Source organism: Protomyctophum bolini (genome assembly GCF_963924005.1).
Source record: "Protomyctophum bolini genome assembly, chromosome: 16".
Lineage (NCBI taxonomy): Eukaryota > Metazoa > Chordata > Actinopteri > Myctophiformes > Myctophidae > Protomyctophum > Protomyctophum bolini.
Window position 1 is genome coordinate 29156791 of NC_137877.1, and position 25492 is coordinate 29182282.

General features: G+C 44.3%; 1 protein-coding gene across 3 annotated transcripts in view; it reads right to left on the minus strand.

Annotated features, from left to right (window-relative positions):
• tanc1b (tetratricopeptide repeat, ankyrin repeat and coiled-coil containing 1b) overlaps positions 1-25492 on the minus strand; it is a 140063-nt gene that overhangs the window by 64496 nt on the left and 50075 nt on the right. For 2 of the 3 annotated variants that reach the window (XM_080786507.1, XM_080786506.1), the window contains exons 4-7: positions 23876-23980; positions 7516-7652; positions 3949-4150; positions 700-1059 (exon numbers count right to left, since the gene is read on the minus strand). In XM_080786507.1, the coding sequence (XP_080642633.1) occupies positions 700-1059; positions 3949-4150; positions 7516-7652; positions 23876-23980 (804 nt within the window). The remainder of the gene's footprint in view (positions 1-699; positions 1060-3948; positions 4151-7515; positions 7653-23875; positions 23981-25492) is intronic. The other variant, XM_080786508.1, reaches the window with a different exon arrangement.

Sequence of the window (25492 nt, forward strand, 5' to 3'; positions counted from 1 at the left end):
GACCCATAACAATGTGTCCGCGACCCAGTGTTTGGGAAACGGTGATATAGCCCCATTCAGGAGGGCTATACCAAACACTGACAGCTGTGTGGATACAGCAGGGCTGAGCCATAACAGGCACCGGCTCCTGGAGAAGGAATGCATAACGGATTGGGCCAGACATCGGCTTGTCCTCTTGTCTTATACGTGACAGTGCCAAGCCACAACACCCAACAGCTGCCTAATCCCTCCTCCTCCACGCAGAAAACGCGGCAGCCTCGACCCCTCGATAACAAAACTCTTTTCTCTTTTAACCCCCCTCCATCTACTGCTTACTCTCCCATCCACTCTCCCGCCTGTGCTGTGAGCTTCAACGAGCCCGCTGAATTGGCACATCACGGATGTGCCCGCCCGTGATCTCTAACCACTCCATCTTCCTCTCTCAACTTGCTCAGCCGGGAAATGAGAGGACACACTTCTTGTCAGACTATAAGTCACGGGCCATAATCAGAACAGAGCAGCAATTCTTTTTTGAGGTCCGCAACCACAAGCCAGCCAGGTGGGCTCAAAATGGATTACGGTCACATTTGCAGAGAGTGCAAAAAAGTTTAGCTTAGGATAATAATATTACGAGGGAGAAGGTCCTCAGGAGAAAGGCCAAGCTAACCTTCTCCATCTGCATTTGTTTTGCAGAATCAACAAGCAATAAACAGCTCTTACCTGCAACAGAGTTGGGCCGAGGCATCATGAGGGATGAGGTGGTGTGCGGCGGGTATTGAACAGGGCCCTCGGACGGGTGACTCGGAGGTTGCGGAGGCGATGCAGCTGCGCCCGCCGATGCTGCGGCCGACGTGCTGGGCTGCTGCTGCTCCGTCCTGGACGGAGAATCAGCCGCCGGGACACCGCTGGCACCCCCTGAGTCTTCCTCTGCCACAGGAGAGCAGGTGTCGGCCCGCGCCCCGCTGGGTGCCAGGCCATGGTGAGCCCCCGCTGCGCTGCCCTGCCTCAGGCTGCCGTCCTTACTCCATTCCAGGCTGGAGCCGCTGCGGTCGTCATTCTCAGAGGAACTGGTGATGGTGGCTGCAAAGAAAGCGGAAAACCGAGGGAGAAAACAATGAATGAAACGCAGTGGTGTAAAGTAACTAAGTACATTTACTTAAGTACAATTTTGAGGTATTTGTACCATTTCCAATTTGTTTACTTCTACTTCACTACAAGAGGCAAATATTGTACTTTGACTCTACTACAATGATTTGAAAACTTTAGTTACATTGTAGATTTTGATTTTGATTAGAAAACATACATTAACCACGTCAGCCCTATATAGATTTCGGTCATTTGAAAATAGCAGATCTACAATGTGTCGCATCGTGACGCATTGTGAACTTGTAGATCGGCTATTTTCAAAAGATATTTACACATTTTTTAACTTGTGAAATGGGACATTCTGCAATATGAGTACTTTAGGTACATTTTGATGCCAATACTTTTGTACTTTTACTCGTAAGTAGTAAGTACATTCCGGATATCAGACTTGGACTTACGTACGTTGCAGTATTGATACTTTTACGAGACGGACAACGATGAGTCATTTCTCTTATGAACATTTGTCTTTGTCTTCATCTCTAGAATGAGAAAGCTTCTGAACAGATAATGAACAGAGAACCTTTAATGCTACAAAAGTGCCTTTCGTCCCTCACTGACCTTATCAACACTATCACTGACAACTGATCTCACATCTGATCTCACATCGCTACATTTAGCTTGCACAAATGAGAACTAGCCAGCTATGATGGGGTAGATTTATGGCATTCATTTCCATAGCCTAGCCTCGTCCGATCACATCTTTTATCATCCCATTCTTTTCTGCTCTTTTTCACTGGAGGACACAGTATTGTATATAATAAAGCATAATAACAGGCATAATATGCTCATTGTAACCATTTTTGTTTGGATTCTGTATTGCAAAATAAATAATTCCATGTAGCCTATCCCAGAAAAGCAAGCTTAGAGTCTGAGAGGAAGGACTTGTGGGGAAAAATTACATCGAATAGTTTTGGATTTTGTGGCTAACGTGAAGTAAAATCCCTTAATACTGTGCTTGGGCCACCCTGGCCATGCTAGTGCTATCCAAAAAGCTGAGCAGCGGTCCAAAAGCACACGCTGGCAGGGTGCTGGATGCAGAGGATTGAGACCGACTGGCTGGGCTGGGCTTGCATCACATATTATATACCAATGCTGATCTGGATTTCACAATGCTGCGGTGCATTGCATCATCGATTCATCATAAATACGAACATAAAATAAACACAAAAAAACACATCCAAGGCCCAGCAACCTACACCCTGATGTTTGCCAGTGCTAATATTTTTTAGTCATTCGTGACACACAGTCTCAGTCCAATGCTGGTAGCATAAATCGAACCAGCACTTTGATGGACACTTTTGTTGGGGTCACTGGTCAGGGGATAGGCTACATTTCATCCTTGCTCATGATGGGCCTAAACACAAGTAGGACTATCTGGATGTGCCCTTTTTTGTAAGCCTAACAGGGTCATCCTCCAGGCAGGTTATGAGGTAACACACCTGGAAAGCAAATCTACCGTGTCCGTAATGCTGCGTTCACACGGGCAGATGCAAAGACACAGTCTACCATCAATTTTCAATGGAAGCCAGCGACATGAAGGTACAAATTTACATCCGACAGCTACAAAGCTACAAAGTAGTGAGCTGGTTTCAACTTCAGCTACAAAGATAAAAGCTACATATACGCTGTGTAGCTTTGCATCTTTTGCATCTGCCAGTGTGAATAGTTTTCAGCTCTGAGCAAAGGTTCTGCCTTCCCACCCAGGACTGGAAGATTCTTTCTACCATCTAGTCTCAACCCTGTGTGTCCTTTAGTCCCGTGTTTCCCTTGGAGGGACGGGGGACGGGGGACTATACGTCTTAACCAGGGTGGTGCTGGGCATGGCGTGACATCAATGCTTTACTCAGGCAGGTACTATATCAAGGCTTACATGAATTATTGAGCAGCTAGCTATGATACTGCTCTGGGGGGCCTTTATATGAGTCATGGCTATCAGATATGTCAAGTGCATCGCATTCACGCTATGGGTAATGCAAGTTGTTGAGCCAGGTCTGGCTTTTGCCGTGATGAACCGTAAACTGTGATGGCCTAGTTACACTGCCCAGGGAAAATGAAAAGGTTAATATAGCTACTCCATGCCCTACTTTTTATTTTTTAAATCAACCAATGTCCAGAGATTTGCTGCAACTTAAACCGCCAAAAAGAGACTAATTGCGTATCCTGGGTAGCGACAACATGCTACAAATCTTCATTGAATCCCCAACAGAAAACATTACAAATCCATTGTCACAATGAATTTCTAAACATTTTCGCAAGCCATCGGAAGCTTTGCAAGGAGGAATCGCCTAGGGATTAATGCAGTAATAGGCCAAAGTCATCTTCCTGTCAGCTTGTGTAAATCCCCAGCTATCTTACAGGCCTATTACTGGAGATACTGTACAGCGTTGTACCACTGGAACTGTCACCCCAGTGCTCTCCCATAGCGGAACCATATCACTGACACTCTGTTGTGGACGAATACCATCTGACACCAAATGCTTTTCAACACCCCACAAAGAAGCTGTCAGTTAAATGGGAAAACCATGAACCTGTCGATGTGACGCGGGATTGTTTTGGCAAAATCGCGACCTAAACGAGAAGCATTGGCCGAGATTGGTGAAGAGACTAATGCACCATTAAAATTTTGAACGTGGATGTAAACTAAAGTAACCAAGTACATTTACTTACAGTAAGTAAGTACTGTACTTAAGTACAATTTTGAGGTATTTGCACTTTACTTGAGTATTTTCAATTTCCACTACTTTTACAGACAGACAGACAGACAGACAGACACACACACACACACACACACACACACACACACACACACACACACACACTCACCTATGATGCCACTGTCCTTGCTCTCGAGTGTGGAGCTGGGGCTGGTGATGGTCCCACAGGGACTGGAGCGGCTGAGAGGGAGGGGCCGGTGGCTGCTGCTGGTGCTGTTGAGCGTGGAACACGGGCTGTCTGTGCAGGGGGAGGCCGTGCTGCTGGTCAGGGTGGAGCAGGGACTGATACCCCCCTGGCTGGTCACAGAGCACTGGATGGAGAGGGGGTCACAGGAGGAATTTTCACCCAGTGATAATCAACCACCAGTAGTGGAACGTTATCAGGGAGGGTTGTTGTTGGGAGGAGCCATCATGAGCATTAGCGCACACCCTTTACCTCTCACCAGAAACGGTTATATGTCGGATGCGCGACGGCTCACCATGGACAGCGCCCGAAGCTTTAGAGATACAGGGCTTTGAAAATCCTGCTTTAATGGAGTCTAAATGGAGTAAAGAACCCATAGCTGGTGGGGACGGAGGTGTTGCATAGCCGGGTACGAACATGTACATAGTTGGCACCTGCCGTACCCTAGTGGGGGGGGGGGGGGGGGGGATCCGAATATGTTCGTAGATGGCAGGAAAATAATGAATGTACTTTATCGATATGAAACTGAAACTCGCTGAAAATAAAAATGCAACACTGACCCGGTTGCTAGGCAATGCCTTCGTCACCCACCAGGATTTTTGTGCACGGCCCCATAGAGCTCCCATTCAAAGTAGGATCTTCCTTGCCTCGTATCTCTGAAACTACGAGCGCTGTCTGTGGTGATCATCATCCAACTTTGGTTCGGATGTGATTTGTGATTTTTTTTATCGCATTGCTCCCGACATATTACCGTTTCTGGCAAAAGATAAACAGTGTGGTCTACTGCTAACACACACCGTTTCTTGCAATGGTCTGCGAGTGAGTAACCTGGATGTTAAAACATGGTAATCTGCCGTATTCTGATATTTCCAATTTCCTGTACTTTTACTCCACTACATTTATTTCAAAACATAGTTACTAGTTACTTTGTAGATTTAGATTATTACTAAACTCAGCCCACTTCAGCCCTATATGCATTTCGGTCATTTGAAAATAGCCAATCTACAAGCTCACAAAGCTTGTAGATCTGCGATTTTCAAAAGAGTTTCACACATTTGAAAACTTGTGAAATGGGACATTCTGCACTCAGTACTCAATTAAATGTTGAATTCCGGACTTTTACAGAGGACATTTACATATTGACACTTTTACTTAAACATGTGGGTACTATTTCCACCACTGGTCACAGCAGTAGTTTTCAGTGATAATCAATGAGTCTGACATCACCTAAAAACGTGTGTTTCACGTTCAGCAACAACTGGCATTCGTATGCACATTCTTTAGCCGTGCAGTCCAAACAGCATTTTTTCACCTTATTTGGGAGGAGAGCCGTACAATATGATTTGATTCCACTTGCCCTTGTTTTATCCCAAAACAACTGACTCTGACCATGTGAAAGCAATGTAAATTCCTTCACAAAAAAAAACTAGCCTTTTCACATGAAAGGCATACACTGCATGGGTACTTCACTGTACACTCACATCGGGAAGGGCGGCGGTGGCTCAGGGGTAGAGTGCCTGGATGGGAACCGCAAGGTTGCCAGTTCGAACCCGGGCTCCCCCAGAGTTACTGTCGAAGTGTCCTTGAGCAAGACACTGAACCCCTAATTGCTCCCGATGTGCTAGTTGGTGCCTTGCATGGTTTCCGCTGCCATCGGTGTGTGAATGGGTGAATGTAATGCACAATCTATGTAAAGCGCCTTGGATAAAGGCGCTATATAAATGCACCATTTACCATTTAACAACACTATAGACAATCCGGCGAGGGAAACTCTCAACTCTACCAAGCACAATAGATATTCTCCGTAACCTTTGTCGCATTACCATTCTTTTCTGACCGGCCATACAATGGCGGCATCTTCCTTTAAGCTAGATGACAACCATTATACTCCCAAAGTAAACGTTACCCCCCGCCCCACTGTCCTGCTGCAGTATACTGGTGCCAGACAGTAACTAGGTTGAGTGCTTCCTGAACGTGTGCGGTTATCTATCCTATTATAGCTAGAGAACGTGGCCTGGGCCCCTATCCAGGCTATCCCATTGATATTCAGTTATCTATCCTATTATAGCTGGAGAACTTGGCCATCCTATCCCATTGATATTTGAGCACTAGGTTCTACAAATGACAGTTTTCTGAAAACCCTACGGTTCTGTGTCAGCGGTTCTCAAACTACTACCCCCATCTGAAAAGATGTTGTTCCAGAAGCAATCTTTTTTTAGTTAAAAACGTTTGCTGTGAAATAATATACATTCAAAGATTTGCACACATTTCCACGATTAAAAGAAAATAGCAGATCTACAAGCTTGTAGAGCTCGTAGACCTATGAGCTTGTAGATCTGCTATTTGTCAATAGCTGAAGTTTTAAATAATGGTTAAAAGCTATGGTGACACAGATTCGTCCTCAGGTCTAATTGGGCTAAAGACAACAAACACTTGCAAAAAGCTCCACGCTGGAGGACATCAGGGTTTAATTGTGCCTAACATTTCCAATCAACTCTTATTCTTCATCTCTCCCACGTGTTGCTACACTTGAGGAAAAGAGTGTAGGCTGTGACACAGACGGTTTCAGAGACTACAGGAGGTGGAAGCCTGCAGCCCAGCATACCGGGCTGATAGCATTACACCTTAATGACATTTAATAATTTACTCTAGCGTTGAAATAACTGCAATATAGACTACAGTAGGTCTGTGTTGTAAAACAGCAGTATGGAGGAGGAGGAATGAGTGAAATCCTTGGCAGATGACCCTTCGTTGTGAGAGTTCTGAAGAGCCAACATGAAGGCTAAAATCTTTTTTAACTGTAAAAACAGACCCATAAGTAGTTAACTAACATCACAATATGTAGCCCAAACGTGCTCATTTGACATCCCACCTAATGAAAGTGACTCACACAATACTGTATAAGCCTCTTAAAGGGTTCCTGAAATGACCAGCTGTGTGTCAAAATGTGTCCAAAACGCACACACGACGAATGAGTGAACCGGCCTGTGCTCTCTGCTCTCAACACAGCCCCAGATTAATTAGCACGACCAAACAAGCGAAGGCTCAATCATGGACATAAACTATTTCTGGAAACACTCTTCTACATGTTCAAGAGCTCCAGGAACAGCACTCAAGTTACTGAGGTGTGTGTGTGTGTGTGTGTGTGTGTGTGTGTGTGTGTGTGTGTGTGTGTTGGAGACAAGGGGGTGGCTACATGGTCTTGAAACATCCCCTTGTTTGCCTCTAACAGCAGTTTTGAGATAGTTACCCCTGGTTTGTTTCGGTCCAACATCACTTCTTCTTTTTCTCCTGCACTCTCTGAACTCCCTCCTCCCATTCCCCTCCCTTCTCTGCCCTTGTCTACCTTATGTATCTATCCATGTATCTATCCGCATGCTGCAGTAGCGACAGCAGCTGCATGCTGTGGGAGGTGGTGGTGGTGCGAAGACAGGATGGGGGATTGAGGGAGGGAGGGAGGCAGTGAGGGAGAGCAAAAATAAATCCAAATACCTTCTTTTCATTCTTGTCGTCCATAGGTATGCGAGCCGTACCCGGGATCCCTTCTCCCAGTAAGAAGCCCAGCCTTGTCATCAGTTCCTGAGTGGCGGGAGAGGAGGGGCTTGGCTGTTTGTCCGCTTGTTGCAGCTCTGTGGAGAGAAACGACTCAACGTGAGCACAGCGATCATTCCCCCCTGTGTTCCAGCGTACCGCGGTGCGCCCGGCGCAGGGGCCACTCTGTATGCCCTTCCCTTCCCTGCTCCACTCCGATATGCTGCACTACTCGCCAACTGCTGCTGTGCAGACCTTGAGAGGGCGAGAGCCGCGAGACAGATTGAGAATGAGAGAGAGAGAGAGAGAGAGAGAGAGAGAGAGAGAGAGAGAGAGAGACAGAGAGACAGAGAGAGAGAGAGAGTTGTGTGTGCGCGAGCGTTAGTGCGGGGCAGAGACAGAGAGACGAGAGGGAGAACGCAAGATAAGGGGGGCATGGGCTAAAGCTTGTGTCGGTGCGTGCGTGTGCGTGTGTGTGTGTGTGTGTGTGTGTGCTCGCGCAAATGTGTGAGTGCAAGTGTATATTTTGTCCAGCAGCCAACCTCATTAATAAGAACCCCCAAAAGTCTATGAGAGAGAGAGAAAGAGAGATACAGAGATACAGAGATACAGAGAGAGACAGTGTGTGTCTTGTGCAACACGTCTAGTGTGGTGATCTTTGTGGTTGTTTACATCTCTCACTCACAGAGTCTCTGAATAGCAATGAGATGGAGAGAGGTTGTATCCTCCCCGGACACTTGTTGAGACACAGATTTCAGCGAGTCATCCACAAGTCAAACCCCACTGTTAGATATTTTTGTAACATTTGTAATGCATCATCATCTGGCCAGCGGAGTTTTCAAAGTTTATTTCTCCTCCTCGCTACCCATTTGATGAGCTTACATCCAGACTATTATGCAGCGATGCGTCTGCAACAGTGGAGGGATTGAGGAGGGCTAGTGTGTACCCCGTGTGCGTGCGTGCATCAGTGGTGGTTTATTTAAGTAAAAGTATCAATTCTGCAATATTTAAATACTGAGTAAAAGTACAAAAGTATTGACAATTTGGCATCGAAAAGTACTCATTATGCAGAATGTTGTCAAATGTATAAAAATCTTTAGAATTGTGAGCTTGTAGATCTGCTATTTTCAAATGGCCGAAATGTATATAGGGCTGAAGTGGTTAATGTATGTTTTGTAATACTAATCAATAATATAATTAAAAGTAACTAATAACCAAAGTTTTCAAATAAATGTAGTGGAGTAAAAGGACAATATTTGGAGCCAAAATGTAGTGGAGTAGATGTAAAAGTATTGGAAATACTCAAGTAAAGTACAAATAGCTCAAGATTGTACTTAAGTACAGTACTTAAGTAAATGTAATGTGTGTATGTGCGTGCGCGTGTGTGTGTGTGTGTGTGTGTGTGTGTGTGTGCGTGTGACACAGAGAGACAGAGAGAAGGGGGGGGGGGCAGAGGTCTGGGATACAATAAGTTATTATATAGTGTAGCTCTCTGTCAGCACTCCTCTCTCCCTCCATCTATCCTTTACTCTCTCTCTTCCACAGTTATTAATAATGCTGGCAGTCCATCTGATTAAACACAAACCAGTACAGCAGCATAATGTACTGCCAAGCCCTAATGAGGTCCAAACTAAGCCACCTCGCAAAGTGCAGGCCTGCACGCGTCACGCACACATGTGCGCGACACGCACGCATGCATGCACGCACGCACGCACGCACGCACGCAGGCACGCAGGCACGCACGCAGGCAGGGAAAAGTCATAACTCGGGATGGAAGTGTGCAACTGTATGCAAAAAGCACATTTAAATTGAGTACCAACTACTCATGTTATTATATGGGTGCAGTCTGACGCTGTGTTGATTGCATTGCATTGTTGATGTATTGGCTTACAGTATGTTGGCCTTTGGGAGCCTCAACACTTCTGTAGTCATTCTGTGTGAATTTCAAAGGAATGCCAGCTGTTCCTCGAAGGGGTTCTCCAAACACGTACAATAGGCTATGACAGTGGTTCCCATACAGTACGTTTTAGAACGTGATTACTAAAATTAGATGTTTGCCTGGGACTCAAACTAGGGAATATAGCAGATCTACAAGCTCACAACTCGCCGCACCACATTGTGAGCTCGTAGATCTGCTATATTCACTACTTCTTAACCCATTCTGAACGGGAACCCGTTTTGGTGTTGGCATCATGTTATGCTTTAGCTATTGAAAAATAGCAGATCTACAAGCTCGTAGCGCGCCACCGAGTGGCGCGCTACGAGCTTTTAGGTCTGCTATTTTTGAATAATCGAAGAACGACTGACATTTTTTAGAATCTGATCTCAGGTCAGAATGGGTTCATCAGACCAGTGTGTGTCCTAGTGGAAACCTCGTATGAATCTGATCTCAGGTCAGAATGGGTTAAACATGTGTTTTCTAATTTATGGAATTAAAAATTAATTTTATTTATTCATGAAATTGAATGAACAAATATAATATCTGTTCAGTGTCCATGATAGGGCCAGCAGGGAGCAGAGTTGATGGAGATATGGTTGTGAATGATAATACATCATTACTCAGCCAATCCCAATAAGAATTAATCAAGGGACCAATTACAACCCCCAACCCCCCCACCCCCATTCACAAAACCACGTTACCTGGAGGTTAACGAGGATGAATGAAGTCTAGAATCCACAGCAATTATGAGCCTCAGGCCACGTTTAGTCATTCAACTCACAAGGCACATCTGTGCATTCTGGTGTGCGCAACTTGCATTCATCTTGCGCCTTATACAGTAATTTGATGCATATTGAATATCTTGTAATGATCAGAGTTTCATGCGGTTTGGTGGCTGACAGAAGATAGCCTGGAAACCAGACAAATCTGCCACAATAAAAATTACTTTTTTACATTTCGCTCACCCCAGAGCCCACTATTCAAAGTGACACATTTTTAGGTGACGTTGCATTCTGTTTCTTACCGTCCCTTGGAAATAAATGTTCTACACCAAAGTTCCAGACTAATATCTACACCCCTCCAGCCATGAAATGTATGTGGGTACCAATAGACGCTAGGAGGTAGAGGTCTTCATATGTCCACCCAAACTTAAGATCCGAGACAATACCCGAGACCTGAGATCCATGTTTTATTATGGTATTGGGGCTGGGTCAGGTCCAGAGAGACCAGGATTACTACATGTTTTTAGTGAGGCTACCTACCCTAGGGGACACGGGGAGAACATGCAAACTCCACACAGAAAGGCCCTTTTCACCAACCTGATGCTCTGATGACGCGGAGGAAAGAACACGCCCCCAGGGCCCACAGCGTCCCCAGCGGGAATCGAACCCAGGATCTTCTAGCTGTGAGGCGACAGCACTACCGGCTGTGCCACCCCCTTTCATTAATTACTGAAGTAGATTATCAAATATGAGGACAACAGCAACTAATAGGCAATTATACTCTTGAATCATGGAACATTTTTCCAAAATCCAAAAAATCCAAAATCCAAGGAAGGTTGACTGAGCAATTGTTTACTGGAGTTAAAAGTAAATATTATAGTCGTCGTCACAGATTGAAACTCTCATTGGCCTACCTGGTGTACGTGTACAGAAACATAATGTACAGACACCCCCCCTTATCCCGGTCACCTGACCAACAGAGAGACGGTTTCGAGGGACAGCTGATTAGATCCATCAAACTGGTCTTTATTACTAGGTCCTGACAGGGTCACTCCATCACTGGGTCCTCTCTAAACCACTTAAACCCACCTGGCGCTGAGGGGCAATCAGTAGATGTGTGCTGGGGATGGAGTCATCTCCTGTAAGACAGCCAAGGATCTCCAAGATAGATATTACACAGCTAGATAAATAGAAGGCTTGAGATAAGCTCTGTGTGTGGATACAAATACACACACTGTGCACTCACACACATACAAACAAGAATCTATCCACACTCCACACGCACGCACACATACTGTATGAGCAGTTAGTCTGTGAGTTACTTAACCTATACTATATTACTTTCAGAGGGAAGGGTTTAGGAATAATTCCTGACCTTGCCTGCAAAATATGTCCAGGTACAAAATACAAGAAGCTATTCAAATACTTGAGATATGAAAAAGTAGCAAATAATAAGCATGTGTCCATAAACAAGGACAGATTTTGTTTTTATGGTATGTGTGTAGGGGGGCTTCATACATTTTCATTATGCATTATTCTATATCCATTAAGGCAAGGCTGAATCAATCAGTGTTGATTGGACAATTATCTAAGCCTACGGTGCATCTGCCAAAGATATAATCTGTTAGTTTTTCCAAGATATGGTGATTGACAATTTAAACCACCTTCATGGAAATCTCGAAGGGGACCAGTAGCTTTGTTGTTGCAAGGAAAGCGGTAAAATGAGACTTTAGTGGGTGTTCTATAGTCTCAGACCGGTTCAAACACCGCTCCGACGGACCCGGAAGTATCTCTGGAGGAGGCGCTTACATCACGGCTTAAATACCGAATAGTAATATGTAGAAGCTCGCAATGCGGACATTGGCTATTTCTGCTATTCGTCCATTTTATAGGGTTACGTTTATAGGAAAATGTCCCTGCTTTTGTCTGTTTTTAAATACCGAACACTGTCCTCACAGATTTTGAACAGAGCACGTCTCCTAGTATTGCGTGTAGTGTCTCTCTTCCAATAAAGTAAGGAGATGAATGTCACCAAGGACCTTTTATTAGATGACCTCCACTTTTAAAACAGCTGCATGGTACACTTAAGGGAATGGAGCCCTCTGGCTGGTATAAATCATTGGTACAATTCAGTAAGAAGCCTCTTAAACAACCATCCCAGACAGTCAATGGAAGAGCACTGTGTTCCTGGGTTATAGTGAAAGGCCTCTCAGATCTCCTCTGCCACCGACGTTCGTTCACACAGACACATTAGGGCAGGAACAGGATTAGGAACACCGTGCTCGCCTCGGTCACACAGTCACATCGCCGTATCTCATCCCTCATCGATGAAACAAGCTTGTTAATATCTGGAAACCCCTCATTTGTATTGAGAGACCCTATGGCTGTGCCGTTTGTAAATTATCTATGAGAGATCCTACGAGTGTGCTCTTTGTGTGGGGAACGAGCTTCTACCTTCTGCCTTGATCTCCTTCTTCCCTTTCTTTGTTTCTTGGAAAAATAACATCATGGGAACTATGCACAAATACAAATTTCACCCACTATTTTTTACTTTGTGACATCACTCGGTGATGTGACAATAAAGATGATTCTGATTCTGACCTTCTGACCATCCGTGTGGCAAAAAGGGATTCCGAAGTCTGGCCAGAAGGTTCAGCCTAGCCTCGCTGACACATGAATCCCTAAGATAGGATTCAATGAGTGCTTTTTATCAGTGGTCTTATGTGGTCCTCCTTTCTGTAGACTGTGAATACGACGGTCATGAAAGAGGGTTGCTAGTTGCTACGGCATGGTGATTCACAATGTTATCAGCAGCGGGGCTCCTCACTGACTGTGACTGGTCTGCCTGTCTCCTGAGATAAGGTGACGGTGGACTGAGTGCCGGGCCAGCTCCTAGCTGGCTTTCACCCCGCAGTCTGGAGAGAGATTGTGGCTCTGCTCTCACTCCGTTGCTAATGCTCACTGGCTCTTTTACCCCGGGGCGCTGCAGGTTACTCACTCCCATACACACAAACAAGCAGATGCACACATGCATGCTCAGCGCACACACGGGCACGTAGATGAACACACATACACGCACGTGCACACACACAGGAATGCTGAAGTGACAAGTCCACTCATTGTTCGTCTCTACCACTGCGGGGACAATAATGGGCGTGAGGACACTGGTCTGTCTCTCTATCTCTCGCACTGTGTGTGTGTGTGTGTGTGTGTGTGTGTGTGTGTGTGTGTGTGTGTGTGTGATTAAAACCAGGAAAGCCTCTGGGCTGTCCACGGGCCAGAGGTGGAACAGTCACAGCTGTGAACAGTGTTATTATTACAGCCTATTATTCATACATCAGTGTGGAAAATGTACAGTATGCAAAGTTGCATACATAAAACTCAGAAACAACTGGGGAATGCATGCACCACACGGTCATACAAACCTGTTGTACCCATCCATCTGTCTGAGTCACTGTTATGCCCATAGTAATAAATATTACTACTGTTTAGTGTCCAGAAGTAAAATATATTTTTCAAATGTGACACTAATGTCACTGGTATTAGGAGATATTAGAGGCTGGCTCTCTATCAGTAGTTAGTACTGTAGGCGCATACGTCATAGATAAGATCAGAGAAACTAGGTGGGTACAGTACCAGGTCATCGGTGTTAACTCTTAAAGTGTAATCAGTTTTAACACTTTCAGATATTAAATAACACAGTTGGCCAGATCAGACTCAATCCTCTTGTTATCTTGACAATATCGATAAAAACAAAACATCACTTGCTCTACAAATTTAATTAATTGCTTAAGACCTTTTAACCCTCCCATGGCCAATAACGTTATCCGCGTGGTAAATCAACAAATCCCACGTGGCCAATAACGTTATCCGCGTGGTAGACGTACTGCCCTGTCAGTACGTCTTTTTATTCGATTAAGCATTTTAATACACCTTGGTTTCACTGTTCACTGAAACCAAGGTGTACTAAAATGGAAACAATGGAAAATGCTAGAATCATAATTATTTTTTCATTGTAAAGTACAGACATGCAGCTTGAAAATGAGACATTTCATGACATTGTGGTCATATCGCACATGTTTCTATTGTCATTCAAAAAGTCGCGAAATCTGGCCCAATGCACAATAAGATGTTATTAAGATTATCCAGTCAGAGGGTTAAGTGACCTTTTGAGCTGTAAAGTCAATAGGCTATATATACAGTATGCATACACGCCATTTTGGAAAGAATTTAGGTCACTTCCCTACTTCCTTCACAGGTGTTACAGATGATACTAATGAATCAAACAGAGTAAGGGTGCTGCTATTGTGCATGTTGGCTCACTGGAAACACTCTGCTACACCAGTGGGTCACAACATGTCCTTGAGTGAGTTCCAAATGGCCCCGTACAGGTGTGCAACTCTTGAGAGTGTACAAATGGAACCATTTGTACACTCTCAGAGTTATGGGTGTCCTTGAAATTAAAAAGTTTGAGAACCACTGCACACTAAATGGAGCCTTAATTAGTATCATCTATCACCTATTATTCTGTGAGCATAGAGCCCATTTAGCATTCTTGACACAAATAGGAAATACGCTTGGATTACATTTTGACATGGACTGTGTTCATATGCAAACAGCTAATTTACCTTTGCTAATGGAAATGGGAACTTGTTATCATTCACAAACAAGTTTTCAGTCCAGTTAGTTGGGGCGAATGACATATTCTGTGTGCCAAAATAAATTGGGGTCAGAGCACTGTGTCGAGCACTGGCTGTTATAATGATGCAGCTGCCAGGCCAGCCTGACAGCTGGTAGCATTTATTAGCCGTAAAGCACCTGTAATGACAACAAATATGCACATTAAGTTTGACGTGCACTGTCCTTATATCATTTCTATGACAACAAATCAAAGTTAATCAGAGAGACATGCACGTGTAGTGGGGAGAGAGTGACACTCCTCCTCATTACTAAGCCGCAAATAAAACCAACGGAGAGCTGTGTGAACATTTTAGTTTTAGCTCATCGTGTAATTGTTATTCAATGTCATGAATTTTCGTTTGCGGTGCCATCCACATTCGATTACAATAATGAACCATATCCAGAAATCTTCTGTATGCATAGGGCTCTGCATTAGGTTGAAAAACACCCTACCCATAAAATCAACATCATACAGAGAGAGATTTTCTTTTAAAGGAATTGCCTATTCTTTGTTTGTTCAGTCCACTTCATCATTTTCCTGGGGGTTCAACACCTTCAAGACTTATAAAGATGCTTGCTTCATGCCTTTTTAAATGTCAGGTTTATGCTTCTGCTGACAATCTCAATATTAGGTGGAATGTTTCTCACGCTTCATACAGGCAGCAGGGCGCAGACAGAGTTACCAAGGGATAAAGTCCTGATAGAGTTGGCAAATAAAGACACACCGAGTGGAAATCTGTTATGAGCTCCAAAAGCCGGGCCCCAGACAAGTGCTTTAACTGTCCTATAAAATTAATAACAGAAGTGGAGGTACGCCTGACCTTTCTGAACCCACCAATGAATGCTGAATGTGACACTAAACTATACTGTAAAAGGAGTGTTGATTCATATCTGGGTGTTCTTACAAAGCAGAGTGCAAATCCTGTAAACAACATACTGTACCCGATAGGTGAGATTGTACCGCTAGCTACGAAAGGAGAGGGCTCAAGATTGGTACTCCCTGGCCAGCAGTTGCATGTAAATACAGCATAGAATGTAGTGTCAAAGCTGAGACTCAACTAGTAGTACAAGTACTGTTTGTGATCTATGGATCAATCACTATAACAGATTATCCCCCAAAGTCTAAAAAGGTTCTCTGTCCAGTTTGTTTCCCCGCATTCTAAAAAGGCAACCTGTCCATTTCGTTGGACAGGGCCTGTAGTACAATTCAGCTCATATTCGGTAGGCTTTTTCCTAACCTATTTCCATTTGTTGAAAACACTCATATCTTGTACAAATGAGCCTATCAATCTCCAGAATGGTCTACTGTCATGGAGGGAGAGACCAAGTAGCGACTCATCAATTAGGACTGTGCGATATGGACAAAATCCAATATGACAATATTTTAACAAAATACCTTGATATCGTGATCATAATATTATGATGAAAATATATTATTTTACATTTCTTACTACAATTGCAAAAATAGCAGCTCTACAACAAACACAAACTGCTGTATGTATCTGGTTGGGAGACAATATAATTTGCTACAGGACATCTCAAGTAGAACATCCCAGGCAGAGAATTAGTTCCCACTGCCGTTACATACCCGATTAGTTCTGTACACACTAGCCTGGAGATATGGAAACATAGAACGGAACTGGAGCTGGAACCACTTTGCTATTCTAATAATAGTGGAGGGCAATGGGGTTTACAAACAAAACAAAAAACATCATTAGCTACAACGGCAGGAAGTTTACGAGCAGGTGCGAAGCGGACGGAGGAATGGAAGTGGGCGGAGGAAGAGGAGAAACACGAGGAGAAGAACGAAGGTAGGGAGAGGAGGACAAGAGGAGCATTGCCAACAGACCGGCCCTGTGGAGCAGTCTGCCGAGAAAATGATGCAGCCAGCGCTCATTAGCAGCTGGACTTCCATTACCCCGGCGCTGGAGCGCATCTAATGAATGCTTGAAGAGCCATCCATATCAAGAAAGAGTTCAGGAGTGCTGGTGGGGGTGACGTGCCTCCCTGAAACATGCAGAGCGATTTTTATTACACATTCCACAGCTGGAACATCTAGAGAATCTTTTTACTGGACAGACAGGAGTTGTCTTACAGATTGAGAGGGTGAGGTCGGCAGTAAAATACTGTCAGAGGGGAGACCTAAAAGGAGGTGCCGGAGGCAGTGGGCAAAGCGCTGTACATCCACATGTCAGACAAACAACAGCTAAAAGGAGGTGCCGGAGGCAGTGGGCAAAGCGCTGTACATCCACATGTCAGACAAACAACAGCTAAAAGGAGGTGCCGGAGGCAGTGGGCAAAGCGCTGTACAGAGGGGAGACCTAAAAGGAGGTGCCGGAGGCAGTGGGCAAAGCGCTACATCCACATGTCAGACAAACAACAGCCCGTGAGCACGGTAAACGGCGGTGGTCATCATTTGATGTCTGGAATTGCCATGTAACGATTATTGTTGCCGCCACAGATGGCATCAGATAGCATCTTTTGCTCTGCCAAATCGCTCTAGCTATTCAGGAAGTCATTCAGCCCTGTGACAGGGACACAGCAGTTGTGTTGTAGAGATCCAAGCAGATGAGCAGCAGAGATTGATGAAGCCTCATCCTTTTAACAAGAGGATAGACAAACAAGCTCACAAAGAGGCAGCCTTGTCGCTGTTGATTAAAAGAGGACAGCAACAAAGGGGCTCAAGATCCCATACATTTGGGATTCAACTATCACACTGCCACAGCAAACAATAATTAAAGCCTGTCTGTCTCTGTCTTTTTGAAAAGCAGACATACATTGTTTTCTACAGTGGGGCTTGATTACACAATTGCGTCGAGTCCTGATTATAGTAAATGCTGCTTCATTTTAAAGCTGCTTTGTGCCGTTCAACCCCACTGGGTGCAATGTTTGTTGGGTGAATATGCTCTGGTTATTGAATATGTAATTACTAAGGTTTCTGTGAACAGAATGGATATTTCAATCTGCTAAAACAGTAATATCCTTCATCTTAATTTACTGAGGATTTTACTGTGTTCAAACTGAAACAAGCTATATGAAGATAGCCTACATTTGTCTCACTCATGACTGCTTAGTCTTGGTTTAGCTGTGGCCAATTAAAAGTTTCAGATCTCAGTAATGACATATTTTAACCAGTAATATCATATATTCCCCCTTTAACAGTTGCAAAGTGCTCCCGTCAAGGCCGATTTTTCCCCACCACCAGAGCCCCATCGGTGGCCATGAAATCCTGATTCTGATCACTTACAGAAGTAAGTAATGAGAAGTAATGAGAAGATGTGACTCTCAGGAAATGAGAACTGGGTCACGGAGGAGGTTAAATTAACACAAAACACTCCAATCGCATACAGATGGCCACGCACTCTTTGATAATATAAAGCTGGGCCTTTGAAATAATCTCTAACCCAACTATGTTTAGGTACAGTACACAATAAAGAAGTATCTAAAAAGAAAAAGGACCAATATCCTGAATTAACTTTAATTCACTTATACACACAATGTTTCAGTCACATTGACCTTCATCAGGCATTCTGAGAGTGCACTAATGGCTTGGTTACATTTAGGCCTCATAGGAATACAGTAGTTTTCTCATGCTCAACTTCTACAATCAAGGAAATAATGGCATACTCAGCATTACAGAATGCCATATGTCTCTAGTAATGACAAGGTATCTCCAAAAATGTATTGGAGATTGTCATATATAGAGAATACGAATGCTCATAGCAAAATGTTTAGACAGCTTGTATTTTAGCTTTGTATTTAAACATCACTTCACTTCAATTTCTTGATAGCAGCTAGCTTTTTTAAATCGACAATAGCCAGTGCTTAAATGTCAAAACCATTATGATATGAAGCGCCCACTGCAGCCATGACGTGGGGAGAACAGAATACTATGACGGCAAGAGAACAGAGACCCATGGTTCCCCTCTGATTGACAGAAACAGAGTTTAGAGACCAACCACAGCCGCCGTCTGTTGTAAACGCGCTCCCGCACTAACACACATACAGTATGCACTACATACATAGTACATACAGTACGCACACGTATGCACACACACACACACACACACACACATGTAAACCACTGGCATGCAAGAAACTGTATCCTTCTTCAAAGACGGAGCAAAGTGAGATGCTCTGTGCCCCAACAACAGACCGACACATTTCTTTTCTTAGTCTCCAGCCCATCGAGAGTGTTCAGTAATAGAGAGCATTAGAAAGCTGACGGCCCAACCCAAAATCCAAACGGGAAACAACTGATTACTGAATATATTTAGACATCCACGATGGGGCTCTAACCATGTGTCTGGGGGCCGTCAAATGAAGCACAAAAGCAGCACACAGCATGAGACCATGTTTGGAATGACAATGAGGGCTTTAGACACATTGGTGTGTGTAAATTGTTCAGACAAACATAAAAAAGCCTTGTTGGTTGCACTCAAGATTGTTAACACTCTCTATCTATCCATCCATTCATCTATCCATCCATCCATCGCGGTGGTGAATGACGTGAAGCCAGACATGAAACAAGACTCTTCTTCAGGACCCCTCAGTCAGAACCGACATGGCCAGGGGTCTAAATGTCACCGGGTTCTCATGCAGCGGCGCTTCCAATGGATATTCCGGCTCAGATTCCTGGTGGCATTCCGGCGTTGTGTCGACATTCCACGCTGACTGACACCGACCTTGTTGTAACACACTCCAATGTCACAATCGTCCCTCCCGTCTGTGCTGGGGATTTTTCTTTTGGTCAAGTGGGAGAGCAACACCAAGGCACTCATTGTTGCTAAAAGAATGCTGGAATGGACACACACCCTTTGCTGTCATCATGAGACCCATATGACACCTCATTCATACCAACGAGCCCTGTTGATGTAAGGGCCTTATACCCATTACAACCTACATACAAATAGCTAGCATGCAGCTCCAGTATGTAAATGTACTAGTACTAGGGCATTCACAAAATTCATTTTTACTAGTTGCCTAGATTACTATTCGATCTAGTCGACTAGTTGTTTAACTACCTATTGTGTAAAAAAAAAAAACGAAAAAGAAAATGTACATTGGTGACTATAACTATAATGTACCTGATCTTGAGGCCTACAAAATCAGGCTTTTTCTTATCCAACAAGGTTGACTAGTGGATTTACTAGTCGACTAGTTGAATAGTCGACTAGTTGCTTAATGCCCTAACTAGTACGAGAGAGAGAGAGAGAGAGAGAGAGAGAGAGATATGGTCTCTATGCTACAGTATGTCCCATCTTGCGGGCTCCCCTCTTCTTTTCTTTTTCCTGAAAGTAACAAAAACGATGGAGCTTGCACAAAAACGGATTTCACCCACATTTTACACCAGTAGACTGAGATGTGACAAATAGGCCAGTTAATCTAAGTTAAAAATGGGTGTGATCAAAAAGAAGATGCAATAGTAATCGTTCCAAGGTTTTTTATGATCCTCTTAGGGCATCCAGAAATATTTAGTACATGGTAAATTCAGGGGTTGAAAGTTGGGGTACCATTAACAACCTATATATAGTGTAAGGCAAAATTTCATTATGCTCTTTTTTTCCCTCGTCGTTTGCTCTTTCTTGCACTCCTTATTCTATCCCTTTGTTTGCTGTGCTTGCTGTGATTGATATTTGATGTTATCTATGCTTCTGCATTGTCTGAAGGAAGCCAAACACAAATATGTTTTACTCGTGTACACAAGATGTAACAATAAAGTGCAACCTTGAACCTTTAATTAAGTAGCATGTGACGTGTCAAACTACGGGGTTTTCATGATTCTGAACCCATTCCAAGCATTAGTTTTGAATGAAAAACACTCGGCCATAGCCACTTGCCCAAATGTGACCTCATCACATTTGTGATGAGGTTTTAGCCCAAGGAGTGTTTTTTGTGCAAAACTAATGCTTGCAATGGATTCAGAATCATGTAAAAGCCCTATTATTTTGATACATCACATGCTACTTAAAACATGACATTTTTAAATGTTTTGCCTTATAGGTTGTTAATGGTACCCCAACTTTCAACCCCTGAATTTACCAATCAATGATCCATAATTATTTCATTCACAATTTTGTTATGTTATTTGGGTGACTTTAAGGATCATAAAAAACCTTGAATGATTACTATTGCAATTTGTTTTGGGTCATAAAAAGTTCATTCTGATTCTGAGAGTGAGAGGGAGAGAGCATTTAAAGTATGTTTTGATGTGTCTGACTAAAAAGGTCATTACCCAGCTAAATACATGGGTCTTACACTGACAGCTGTGCTGGTAACAATTAGCTTTAATTTAGTCTTTGTTTTTTTTCACGCAGCGCCTAAATGAACGTGATTTGATGCCATTAGTGAAATAAGTTGGCTAATGCCTCACACCAGCGTTATTTCTCAGCAGAACACTTCACCACCCCTTACCGAGCGGTGATGGAGGAGAAAGCTGGCCAGAGGAGGCAAGATAGCATTCAGACTTCAGAGTACTGTTTTAGTGTATATGATTTAGTACTATAAAGTAAATTAAACGACGATGAGGCCACGGAAAACTGTGCGACTGTTTTTAGTCAACTGAAATATTCTATATTCTAGGGGTGGGAATTATCGATTAAATGATAATTGATACGTTTTGATAACCTTATCGATCGATTAACCGGTTAGTTGATAAGTAGCATTTTATTATTGACATAAGGCATATTATATTCCTTAATCAAATATTAATTTGACCATTTGAGATACAGGGTCAGGCAATGGCGTCTTTGTATGAGGAATAAAATGAAATGAAAAATGCTTGGTGGGGGGGCCATTATTGTTACCTGTTAAATTTAATAGAACTTGCATTGGTTATTTCTGTCATATATACGTGTGTATATGTGTGAGCACTCTGTTAGAGAACATGACCTCAAATATATTAACACACAAATCTCACATTAGAAATCAGAAAAACAAGGCTAAGGCCTTGTTTTTCTGCTCCATCACTAACTGCTACTAACACGTTTCTCTGGATACGAGCATCTGCTAAATGCCTAAATTGTAAATTGTTGCAATTGTAATCAGAGACTGACGTTCATTTCAGCACTAACAATTTGGGACTGGGAAACCTTCCCTAAAATTACCCTGGCTTCTGGCCCTGAATCCTCACCCCCCCCCCAGTCAGTCTCGCCCCCCCAGTTGGCAGATCCAGAGGTATTCTCTTGATTGCATCATCAAAAGGTTCTTGGCCATAAGACTATTTCGGGGATAATAAAAATAACATAATGTAAATTGTATTTCCAGTACTCGTGCGTGCTTGGCACCGCTGCGGTCAGATGGCTTTGCTCCCCTGCGTCTGGCGCGGGCAAAGTGATGCATGTAGGCTAGCCCCAGCTATGTGTATAGGTCTGCTCCATCAGCTGAGGCATCATTTTAGACTGGGGATGAAATCCTAGAGGAGACTCCGTGGAACAGGCAGGGTTAAAACAACCATGGCGGAGAGGGCCCTTCTGTAAACACATGTCAGATATACGATGTGTGTCTGGGGATAATGCGGGCAGATATGCAGCTATGAAGGCACAGTTTATGTAAGTGAATGTGCGTGCAGCGTGTGCCTGTGCGTGTGTGTGTGTGTGTGTAAACATGTTTCACAGGGGTCATGAGACCTGCTGGGAGAGGCTAACTGGGGAGGTATGATGAAAATGTAGACAGAGAGGAGGGTCAGAGAGGGTTTGGGCTGAAACCGTGGCAGGTTTATTTTAGGACTTGCTTGATGTCATTGAGCCCAGAACTGACTCAGTCCCCACATTTCCGCCCCACGTTTGTTCCGTTCTGAAACCATTTTAGCTCTTCTTGATAAATTCAAACCAGGGTGTGTGGGGTAATAATCCTGTTCAGAAGCCTAGTGTAATGTGTGCAGAGCAACCTGCCGTGCAAGAGCTGAAGCCGATTCTGGAAAAAATATCTTAATTTTCCTGAAAAACCTATGTTTCTATGTCAGAGGTTCTCAAACTTTTTCATGTTTCAAAGTTTAAAATAATGGTTAAAGTGGTTAAAAGCTACGGTGACAAAGATGCGTTCCAGCAGTATCAATGGGCTAGTCTGAGCGCTAGCTCATAATAGCCGCGGCTCGCTATCAGCGGCTGTGTCAGGACGCCGGCTGGCACGAGGCAGTGTTTTCAGATGGCGCCCGCCCTCCGCCGGTAGCCCCCCTTCTAAGCCTCGACGCCGCTCTGTGCCAGCTCAGTGTCGGACGCGCCCCTCCTGCTCTGGTATGTAACAGTCGGTCGTGATTAAACCACTGAGATACCTCTGACTCTGCAATGTGAGCCGGGTCTACAATGAGGGGGTACCTCGCCGAGTTGCCTTTTTGCTAAAGATAACGCAACCCACAACTTCAGTTAAGCCTATGGGAGGAATTCAACCCCGCCCTGTTCTGCTGAAAATCAAAACAGAGCACTTAGTGGAACATTACCCCTACACACACACACACATGGGACTCCACACGGGAGCCAATAGGCTACAATAACAATGAAGACAACTGGCGCGCGCACACACGCACGCACGCACACACGCACGCACACACGCACACACAGAATAAAGTAAGTGTTGTTCTAAATGAATCTCCTCAACCTCTCTATCTCATATCCTATTTCCCGAGCAAACCAAGCTAGCACGTTCTTACAATCTCACGCTGTGGGAAAAGTGTTTCATCTTCAATCTAAACATGCACTTAAGCATAAACAGGGAGAACAGCGTTTGCTTGACAGACTTGCATGCTTGAACACGACTCCAATAGGCATAGATACTGGCATAGACTGTGGCTGCACACTCTGTGTAACAACAAACTCCTACGCCTGACCCCATAAATACAAAAGCTCACATTCTAAAACATACAAATACACACGCATCTGTGTAGGCAGGTCACAGGAGGAAGTTCTCACACACACACACACACACACACACACACACACACACACACACACACACACACACAAAGTACTGTAAGCCAACTCACCATTATGGACAGAATCCTTGTTCTCAGCAACCTTCCTCAATGCTGAGACGATGGCATCGGGAGGAACTCGAGGACTCTCCACATACTTCGGCTTCCTTATTGGTCCTGCCAGTGCCAGCCACAGATACAGAGGGAATGAGAGAGACAGAGACAGCAAGAGAGTGTGTGAACAAGTGAGCGAGAATGAGAGAGAGAGCGCGAGAGAGAGAGAGGGAAAGACAGAGAGAGAAAAAGAAAGAGAGAGTTCTGGCTGGATTAACGTGTTCCAGATGGGATTGGAGATGAGACGCGGCAGCGTCCTAGTGGGACAGGCTTTGGCGGCACTCCGTGGCGCACGCGTGCACACACACACACACACACACAAACACCCCCCCCCCCCAGGCAGCTCCCTGCGCTGATAGCAGCTCTGTTTTGTCTGATAGCCCAGAGAATCATCCGACTGCATGGAGGCTCATAGTAAAAAATATTGCTAACCAGCTTGGGGAATGTAAACTACAGCAGGAAACCACAGCAATTAGCCTCTTAGCGAACTTTAAATGTCTGTGTGCATGCATGCGTGCATGGGTTCGCCTCTGTGTGTGTGTGTGTGTGTGTGTGTGTGTGTGTGTGTGTGTGTGTGTGTGTGTGTGTGTGTGTGTGTGTGTGTGTGTATATGTGTGCGTGTGTGTGCGTGTGTGCGTGCGTGTGTGTGTGTGTGAATACAGAGAGAGCTTTTGTAATGTTTGCATTGCAGTGCCTTGTAAGAGTATCCTCCTCCTGCTGTCAGGAGAAGAGGAGCTGTGGATGAATGGAGGTCCAAGAGTGAGTCAGGTGATGTATCTGGGACAGGACAGGAGACAGAGTGAGTCAGGTGATGTATCTGGGACAGGACAGGACAGGAGATGACTCCTGAGGACAGGACAGGAGGACAGGACAGGACAGGAGATGACTCCTGAGGACAGGACAGGAGATGACTCCTGAGGACAGGACAGGACAAGACAGGACAGGAGATGACTCCTGAGGACAGGACAGGAGATGACTCCTGAGGACAGGACAGGACAGGAGATGACTCCTGAGGACAGGACAGGAGATGACTCCTGAGGACAGGAGGACAGGATAGGACAGGAGATGACTCCTGAGGACAGGACAGGACAGGACAGGACAGGACAGGACAGGACAGGACAGGACAGGAGATGACTCCTGAGGACAGGACAGGACAGGACAGGAGATGACTCCTGAGGACAGGACAGGAGGACAGGACAGGACAGGACAGGACAGGACAGGACAGGACAGGACAGGACAGGAGATGACTCCTGAGTTTCTCTCCAGCGAGTTAGCGAGCCTACTGCACTGCCTTCCATTGCACTGGACGGGATTAGAATGATCCTGAAGCTTTACAAAGTATGCGGTAGCTCACTGCACTTTTTTTTCTGTCTGTGGGAGTGTGTTGAAAGCAAAACCTTAATTAACAAACCTCTCTGACGTAATACATTTTTTAGTGTATCACATTTTTTAGTGATCACAAAAAGTGATCACTTTTTTTAACTGCAGTCCAAATAAGTTAGATAATACATAATACAGTAGATACATACTAGTAAATAATGCCTTTCCTTTGAATGATGAAAAACGTCTACAAAT